Source organism: Pinus tabuliformis, chromosome 3_2 (genome assembly GCF_031772625.1).
Source record: "Pinus tabuliformis cultivar Carrire ecotype Pingquan chromosome 3_2, CPIR1, whole genome shotgun sequence".
Taxonomy (NCBI): domain Eukaryota; kingdom Viridiplantae; phylum Streptophyta; class Pinopsida; order Pinales; family Pinaceae; genus Pinus; species Pinus tabuliformis.
Window position 1 is genome coordinate 760,876,019 of NC_142302.1, and position 10,395 is coordinate 760,886,413.

General features: G+C 31.1%; 1 protein-coding gene across 1 annotated transcript; it reads right to left on the reverse strand.

The window, feature by feature from the left end:
- Positions 1 to 5,050: 5,050 nt before the first annotated feature.
- Positions 5,051 to 6,427, reverse strand: LOC149182842 (uncharacterized). Its single transcript, XM_089418631.1, has one exon. It carries the CDS (start codon positions 6,279 to 6,281, stop codon positions 5,598 to 5,600), a length of 684 nt encoding a protein of 227 aa, XP_089274757.1. The 5' UTR covers positions 6,282 to 6,427; the 3' UTR covers positions 5,051 to 5,597.
- Positions 6,428 to 10,395: the final 3,968 nt, after the last annotated feature.

Genomic DNA, 10,395 nt, shown 5'->3' on the forward strand with positions numbered 1-10,395 from the left:
TCACAATTCCATGACAGAGTACTTAATTTTTAGGATAGCAGTAAGAAAAACTTTATGACAGCAACAATATGACAATGAAAACAGTAAGCTATCAATGATATCTTTATGCCAAAAAATTACCGAAAATTTTCCAAACTTGCCCACATAAATTATCAAAAAATTTCAACGTGTTATGATGTGATTTCCGGAGTTATATCAGATCTGATGTACTTATTACAACCAGCAATTAAAACATGAAATAAGCTTAATGATGAATGTCCAACTCAAAAAATTAATTCCTTAATGTATTAAACAACTTAGGAACCGATTTTAGGCTAACCCACATGAAATTTTTCCACTGTTATATTTCAAACTTCAGAAACAGAATTATTCAAAGATAATAGTGACCCAAAATGTAGATCTAGGCCAAATTCTTGATACACATTAAACATAAATGACTTATTAATGTATTTAACAATTTTTTAGTTAATTTCAAACCACTTAGATGTGTTTTTCACCACTATTAGAAAGGTATATGACTGTTGTAGCAAACAGTGAAGAAAAATATGGTTTAGAGATCAAACCCTTAGGCCCTAGGCCTTGAAGATCACTTGCCCAAGTTGTCAAAAAAATTTCAATAGCTGAAACACAAATTTTTATCAAATTTTCTGCAAAAACCAACCAATGATTAGCCTCAGAAATCAAATATTCAAATCAGAAATGGAGCAAAGGAATCTAGGGCCAATGAGAGCTAGCACTAGGCCCAATAGAACTAATGTTGGGCTAGGAGAAGAGATATATGGGCTTAGGAGCCCCAAAACATGAAACCCTTGTTCTGAAAAAAAAATAAAAAAAAAATAAAAAAAAAAATTAAAAATATATATATAAAATAAAAATTATTTTGCTTCAGATCTTCAGATTTATTGCAAAATCATTAATGACTGACCTTGTAAAAATATTTGGGATATGATATTGTGCTCTAGTGCCTAGATCTGTCTCAAAACCCCCAGATATGCTTGAAAAATCTCAGATCTGAATATTTACTTGGCTGATTTCTCAGATCTATTCCTGCAAACAATATTTGAGCCCAGATCTTGCCCTCTAAGGTCTAGATCTAGTTCAGATCTAAATATTTTCTCGGCTGATTTCTCGGATCTATTTCTGCACAAGTGAAAAGAGAAAAACACAATACCTAATATGTACAAAAATAGAGAAAATCCTAAAAACTCCAAGTATTAAAATTCAAAATTATGTTACAAAATTTCATATCTACACAAGTAAATAACAGATCTATACAAATAATTTACAAATCTATCAAATCTGAGGAGTATGACTCCAACTTCGCTCCCAAATCTGATAATTTAAGGCTCTTAATAGCCAGATCTATCAAAATTTCCACAAAATATTTAAAAGATTTTGAAATTTTAGAGAGATACTAGCCCAAAAACACCCTGCAAAAAAAAAATTATCGTTAGATAAATCCTAAGGCTTATATGAAGTAGGCTCTTCAAAAAATATGTGTTGAGAGTTGGTTGGTCCAACCGAAAACTATCCCCAAACGCTCAATGAAAACCTAAGAGATTTTTTGCAAACATTAGATCAACCATTAAATCAAGTAGAAAAATAAAACAACAATAAAATTTTGAAGAAATAGAAATACATGCTACTTCAATCAAAATTAAAAATATTACCCTAGATCCAACAAACTGAATAAGATACATGTATTCAGATTATTCTAAGAGAGCTATTGATTGATAGTTTTCACATTATATTAAGCAGAAATTAAAACAATGTTACCATAAATTCATGAAAAAGAACACTACAGCGCATTGAAACTCCAAAGACTTTTGCATTAATTCAAAAAAGTATACAAGAGAACTTGAGAGCTTAGTACACGATCCAGAGATCAGATGATAATTTGACTGACAAACGACCTCCTATTTAAAGATAAATCTTCCAACAGCTAATTCGAGTGATCCTCGTCAAAACAATCTCAACCGTTGATGAGGATCTAAACTTCTTTTAATCTCATCCATCGAAATTTTAAATTATTGAAGAAATTCAAAATTTTCAATTAAATGCATTTTAATTAATTCCAAAATTAAAATTTTGAATTAATTTCTTCAAAATTTTGACTTTGACTTAACCCCAAAGACCAAATGCTTAAAATTTAGCAAAATATTCAATTTACCTTAGTCTCTAGACCTCTTAAAACTTAATTTTTAAGGACCAACGAATTTTGCCTTTAAAGAATTTAAATTTACCTATGACCTAAAATTAGTTAAACTTTTGGCTTAGGATTTTAAATAATTTTTGGCCAGAAAATTTAATTAATTAACCTATGAGGGGACAAGTTATTTTTCTAACCCTCAAGGCACTTTACATCATAATTTCTACATTTTTACATCTCAAAGGAAAAGACTCATTTGTAAAAAAAACCCTCATAGACTATCCAGCTCTGCGACACAAAATATAATCTAGCAAATCAAACAATTTGTAATTAAATAACATAACCAAATAGTTAAGATTATTCCCAAATCACTTTTATATAAACTCGATCTAAAACACTTGGACTCCCCTAAAATCCCAGTGACAAAATACATTCAGACTTTGGAGTAAAGTTGAAGGAAAACTCTGCTTACCATCCGAAAATAGATCGGTGAGACAAAAACCCTCCCGAGATGTAGATCGTCACCAAAAAAGTAGGTTTACCTAAGTAATTACATACACGACACGAATCTGTTGAGATTATTTACATTATACACATGTAGACTGAGTTTACATTATAAGATGATGATAGCTAGATAGCACGAACACATCGATCAAGCACTATCCCTTTTGCAAAAAAAGAGGTGTAGTGCTATGGGTCGTTGACACGTAGTGGTCAACAATGGGATCATGAGTCTGTGGATATCTTGCTTTGTGCTAAAAAAACAATTGTGAAACCCCTTATGTGCATATTCTATGAACAATATTGTTCATGCATTTTAATTGTATTACTCCACCTACAATCTCAAGCCCCAAATAACATCTATGCTCGATTCTTGATATTGCCAATGACTCTTTGCCTATACAAGTGGGAAAATCTCAATAAACATCATGCACATAGGATGCCATATCACCAAGCTTGGTACTTTTAATGAGCAATTCCAAAAAGAAAATAACAAAATTTCATAAAAGTATGTTTGCTTATGTTTTTTCCTCTTTGTAAGAGTACCACCAATGTGCTTGCTCTTAAGTCTCAGCACCACCTGCAAAGCATCAAGAAACTATTTACATATGCATAAAATAAATGTGGGTATTTTTCAAAGAACAACTGATTTCTTACCTAGCCATTTTTCATGAACACAAAAATCAGTTTCCAGTGTAGGTCACCTGCTATACAACCAACAATTGGGCATGTCCAAAGGAGGGATTAATCAAAGTTGGAGATAAATTCATTCTCTAATGTAAACACAACCAGGTTTATTATAAATTGTTTCATGTATGTTTCAGAAGCTAAAAATCCTCTTAAGTTTGGAATTGAGTAAACAAAAATATCTTTGTGAAAAAAAATTAATGAATTTTCTTTAAATTTTTGAAATAACCCTAAACATTTTTAAAATTTTCAAAAAAAAAAGTCTTCAAATATTTATATTATTTCAAAATTAATATATTTAACAATAAGTATCAAAATAACATTATATATATACTATATTTAACCATAAGTATCAACATAATAATAATATTATATATATATATATATATATATATATATATATATAAAAGTATTAACATAATAATATTATATATATACATATAAAAATAATAGGTTAATATCCAGAGAACCATATATGATGATAATGATGATGGTGGTTACTCTGCACATGAGTGTACAGTTCAGCTGTGGGGTTCGATCCTCTATTGTGTTGTTGCCCTTCAGCTGTGGGGTTCGATCCTCTATTGTGTTGTTGCCCAACAGTCTATATGTAACTTAAAAAAAATAGATGAGACTTGTTAGCACCTTGGGTTTTTTTGTCCTATTTTATGATGTAATCCAAAATATAACTCTATAGCTTCTATAATCAAGGCAAGGTTTTGGAATCAAGATCAATCCAAAGTCTGTTCTCATGTTTTCAAGTAACAGACTATTATAATAGTTGTTTTTGGTGTGAATTTTTAGATTTTTTGGTGTTAAAATCTGGTGTAAAATTTTGAGGTGAAATCTTGATTTGTGTTATTTAAACTGTGTTTTTTACTGTATATATAGATTCAACACTTAAAAAACTTCCAGAACATTTCCATTGAGCAAAAGTTACCCATCAAATTTGTGATTTCAATAAATTCCTACCCAATTTTAGAAAAATTAAACCAAAAAATCTCACTAAATACTCCAAAAAAAATCACTCTCCAATGTTCTTGCCCCATAATACGGTACGTTGATCCCTCACGCATTCAAAAGGTCGGCCTTGAGTTTATCTGTTCGTTGATTTTCAGCTGTTGATTAAGGATTTTAAACAGTGCAAAAGATATTTCCAATGTCCAGACTATATTGAGGAACAGAGATAAACTTATGGATCAGTTAGTTGGTAACCTTTAAGGAAATTACGAAACCATAAAGGTCTGAAGATCACCCAGAACATATTTTCGACTGCCTTCCTTTCTCGTTGGCTGTTTCAACATTTTCTGTAAGAAACAGAAAATGTGGAGTCACCTGCCTTAGTATTAATGAACTTCAAACATGCTCTGTATAATTCCCTCTTCCTAATAAATCATATTCTTTTTCCACATTTTCTTGAACTTTTTTGGTACCAGTTGACCCTACATTTTTTGTTAGAGTTTGTTTGCATTCTATCAACCTTGCTTGATATATTATATTGACTATATGACTGGTCTGGTCTTTGAATGGATTTGGGATCAATATATCATAAAGAATTTCATAAAATTGAATAGATAATCAAATACAACTAAAACCCATACTAATTTACTTACCCACCGCCTCTGAGTAAAAATAAAATCCCATATTAAAAAAAACCACTCCATATAAACATGGACATATAAGAATGATTTTGCTTCTCTGCTAATTGTCGAATAGTTTGCAACAATTCCAAACAACAAGGGTTACGATTTTTTGCATTCCATAATTTGACTTCATACAATCTTTATCCACATTGGACTTTATTTTGAAATAAAGCCTTTTAGAGAGGAAAAAAAGGCCTTCCAAAGGAGAAAAATTTCTGTATCTGCAGCTATATGTATAGAAGTTTTTTATATTTCTTTAATATAAATCTATGCTGGCTTTTTCTCTGGAAAGAAAAAGAGAAATTTCTCAGTAATTAAGGCCTTCCAAAAGGAGAAAAAATTCTCCGTAATTAAGGGCAAGGGGATCTTTGAAAAACCCACTTGATTTCAGACATTAAACATTCCAACAAAAAAGTGGGAGAGATATTTTTATAGACACTTACATTAAAATCAAATTCCCAAACGCAATGAAGGTAAGCATTCTGTTACTGGTGAAACACTACAAAAAATCCAACAAAGCATGGATATTGACATTCCGGGCACTGATCTATTTCTCCTCGAGTACACTTCAGGCAGCAAAACCTCCTTGTGAAAACCCAATTAGCACAAGCGGCCGGTCACATGGCAGCGACAGAACGAGAAATAGATGACCTCGTGCAGACCCTGGAGCTCGCCAATGCAGGGGATGAAAGACGACCCCGACGCCTCATAGATTTATCACCCTTACTAGTCTCGTGTTGAACTCCTGCGCTCTCGCACTCCACTTTCATCTTCTTATTCCCTGGAGAAACCCTAAACCCTGCATCCTCCTCAACGGCTTTAACATTACCAGAAGACTGAATAAGCCCTGAACTACTTTGATCACTCTTCTGCACATTATCAAAAGAAATAGCACGCCTTATCGACTTCTTTGCCTGGGTTCGAACCCCTGGAGAACCTTTCTCAAAAGGTTTTTCATTAGTTTCTATGCCAGATCTAACGATACCTTCATCAGCAACTGTCGCATGGGAGAAACTGGGCTTAGAGGCCTCAAAGCCTCCTGAGACAGTAAGACCCTCGTCTTCATCCTCTTCAATGGCTCTGAGTTTTCTGATGCTTCCTTCAATCTTGCCCTGCATTCGCTTTCTCTTGGAGGAGAGGCCCCCCATAGACCAGTGCGCCTCGCTTGCCCATGACAGAAGCGGGGCCGAGGGAAGAGACGGGGGATCGACTCTCTCTGAGTTGAACTTCACGTCATCATAGATCCGCGGCCTTGGAAGACTGCCTCCATAAAACTTTCCGGGAGCCAGGGGCAGAACCATCTTATTTACCCTACAGAACACACAAGCTTCCAAACAACAGAAATGGAGCTTAGCGATAGCCTGAAAAGGGGTCTAGCCAAAATCGAACTCTTGACTCCAGAGCGAGAGGTAAATACTTCAGTGATTTTTGTTGAGGTACTCGGCAATTTAAATTATGCACCCGAGTGGTGGTTATTAACCTTTAGCGGGAGGAAGTTTGGCGGGAGAGAGATACAAAATTTAAAGAGGATAATATTGTAAGGGCGGGAGTCTTTATTCAATTATTTAATTTAATCATTTGACCCTTTCATTAATTAATAATAATTTCCTTCACCGCTATTTTATTATTTTCTTTAATAATTAATTTCAATATTTTAATATTTTTCTTCAACCGCCAATGAGTCATCTTCCTTTATTAAGGGCCTCATAGCAGTTATTTGTGATCATAAAAATTCTCCCATCCCTAATGATGTGTGGAGGGTCCAAGGAATACATTGGAGAGCATCAAAAATCTTCCACAAAATTTTCTCAATCTCAATTTTATATTATTTTTATTTATTTTGGGTTATTTTATTTATTTATTTTGGGTTTATTTTATTTATTTATTTAAAATTTAGAGGAGACCATAATCTGTTGGTATTATTTAGGTGAGGTTTAATTTCAAAATTGATTGGGTGTGACTATAATTTTTAGGATGCCAATTAAAGAACTTATGGTTTAATAAGGATTGATCCTTCTAGTCTCTACGTAGATCAGGGATTAAGATAGATCTAGACTGGTTTAGTTATTAATTATAATTATAATTATTATTTTTATGTTTTTTATTTTATTTTTACCAAGTCAAAATGTTAAATATTAAAACATCTGTACTTACTAGCCTCGAGGGATCAAATCTCTTTTCACTCTAAAAGAGGATTGCATATCAAGAGATTTGATCTCTCTCCCCTCTCGGTAGATCTAATCCTAGTTAAGATGGATCTAAGCTCATTTAATTTCCGCCTTTAAATAGGTAGCATTCCACATTAAAACCATAGGTCAATACCATGGGGCATTTTTTAATTATTATAGGTTATTTTTTAGTTGTTTTTATTTTTATTTTATTTTGTTTTATTTTGACCCAGTTAATTAATTTTTGTTATTTAATTTAATTTTTAAGATTTTATTTTATTTTTATTTTTATGTAATTTGACTTAATCAAAATGTTAAACATTATTTTATTTTTAGAGCCTAATTTTAATTTTTTTGTTTTTATTTATTTATATATTTTGACCTAGTTAAAATGTTTACTTTACATTAATCTTTTTATTAAGTTTTATTTATAAGATTTTATTTTGTTTTTATGTAATTTGACTTAGTAAAAATGTTAAACATTACATTACAACATCTCTACCACACTGGCTTTTGGCTCAATGAACCTCAAATATTAATTTTTTTAATAAAAAATGAATTTAATGAGGGGAAATCTTGGATAAAATATAATATTACAATATGTATTGCCATCCTCACTGAATAAAAAGTGGTCAGGGTGGGGGATATTAATTAAAATGTAATATTATTACATTTTACTCAATATTTCCCCTCATCCCTGCTAGTTTTATATTTGAGTTTGTTTACTTTCAAACTTCAAATATAAAGAAAAATTACAATAAGAAGTGGATCAATTGAGGAGAAATATTCGGTAAAATGTAATATTATAAGATTATATTTTTCCCAATATAACCTAGTAAAAGTGGATGGAAGCATGAAAAAATATTAGTTAAAATATAATAATTACATTTTTCTTAATATTTCCCCACCACACTTAAATTTACCATTACAGGTTACATGGATTCTGTATACAACTAATTATGTATCTAAATATAAGATCAAACTAAAAAGGATCTAGGCTACTTTAATTTCCCCTTGAAATAAGTTATATTCCACATGAATACCATGGGTTAATCGCACAAATTCTTAAAACCAGCATAGATCCATCTTGACCACGGATCTAACATGAGTGGAGAATGATCAAATTTCTTCAAATGAAAACTTATTTTAGAGTGCAAAAAAACAATGTGTAAATTTTTATTGTTTAAATTGTGTTTTTGAATGTTACATAACATGTGCATTGAGTCATTTTATGAGAGCACATTAAATTGGGTTTCTGTTATTGATATATTTTTTTGTATAAGTCAATATTAATTCATATTAAAATATTTTATCATAACCCACATTGGATATTTTATTTTAACATTCTTTTTCTATATATAGATATATATATAGTTCAAACCTCTCACATATTTTTATTAACTTTTAATTACTTTACATGAAATTATATTGGGTCATATCAACAACTAATTAAATATATATAACATATTTTTTTCTCTTTTTTATTATAGTCGGCATTGCTTTTCTATTTAGAAAATATTATATTTTTATTTTAAGAGTGGCAGACATACTTACACATTGCCTCCACAATGGGTTGTAGAATGAGTCCCTCCCTCAACCATGGGTCAATGTCATGGATTATTATTATTATTATTTATTTAATTTTTATAGGGTTATTTTTATTTTCATTAAAATGTTTGCATTACATTACACAACATATTATAGGCATTAGATCTCAACTCAATGAAGGAATTACATATATCCCTCATTCTAGTATTTTTTTTTTTTTTTTTTAATTTCAACGACTTCATTTCATTATCTAACGTCTCATCTAAAATAAAGGTGAAAAATGAAGTACCTTATTTATGGTCGACATTGATTTTTAAAGTAACTTTATTTTTTTTAAAGTAAGGTTACGCACAACATTTATGGCATATACATATGTTAGCCCCCCCACACACATACACATATATATATTAATTTTACTTCATCTCACTATATAAAGTCTCATGTAAAATAAAGGTGAAAATTGAAGTACCTTATTTATGGTCGACATTGATTCCTAAAGTAACATTAAATTTTTTTTTAAGTAACGTTGTGCACAACATCTCTTGCATATACATATATTAGCACACCCACACACATATTTAATTTTTTTTTAATATAACCTTATAGGTAGAATAAGAATATCTATATATGTAATTAGGATGGAAAATTAGGAAAAATATTTAAAATGGACTATAGATTTATAAGATGCTATTTTATTAAGGGAAGAAGAGACATAAGTAAGCAAGTGCAAAGGTGTTGCAAAGGTTTTAGAAGTTAGTGTCAACCTTAATATGGTTTATTTTGGATTTGGAGAATAGATATTATGTTTGTGGTTGCAATTGTTTTTTTTAAAGGGAGGTTTTAAGTTTAGTAGAAATAACTTTGTTGTTTTGGGATGTGTTTCTTCAAAGAGTTGGTGGGAGTGTTCTCATGTTTCTTTCTCTTTTCATAAGTCATGTTAGCCAAGGTGCATTGCAACAATTAATCATTTTCTACGGTTTTAAATATTGACATCTATAATAGGTATGGGCTTCCCTATGTGGTCAAATGAAACCCTATAGTCAACTTTTGTTAATAATTGTCTATGGCGTTGTATGTTTTGACTCTTAGTGAGGTAAACATTGTTGGTAAAATGCAAGTTTGTTTTCAATTTAGGTTTCCCTTGTCATTAGTGTGCTTGCAAAGTGTCTAGTGAAATCCTTTTCCATGTGTTTGTGAAAATAAGATATCAAGGATGCATGACAATCGTTTGATGGAAATGATCCGAACTTAAACAGGAACACAACAAATTACAGACATAACCATAAATACAGAGATACAGTAGAAATGACACTTTATTTCATTAATATCAAATATTAAAATAAGCTTACAAACACAATGGAAATAAACTAGCTCGAACGATGGTAGCTTATCTCTGAGAAGAGATGTGACGGCTACATCCCTCCGAATTGTGTTACAATGAGGCTCGAATGCTTATTTATTATTGAGAAACAATGGAAAACCTTAAGTTGTATGTTATGTTGGAAAGTTTCTTTGATCATGGCGTCCATGATTTGATCCACTATAACTTGTTCAGTGTAGTTAGGAGGAGAGGATAAATGCTCAGTCACATCTAAGGTGTCTAAGAGAGGTGGAAAATATGGTTCAAACAATTCCACATTAAACACTAGGTGCAAGTTAAGGAAAGGGGGGATACTCGAATCAAAAGCATTCTCACCCA

Coding starts and splice junctions, on each gene's coding strand:
- LOC149182842 (XM_089418631.1), bottom strand. CDS start 6,281: ATGGTTCTGCCCCTGGCTCCCGGAAAGTTTTATGGAGGCAGTCTTCCA.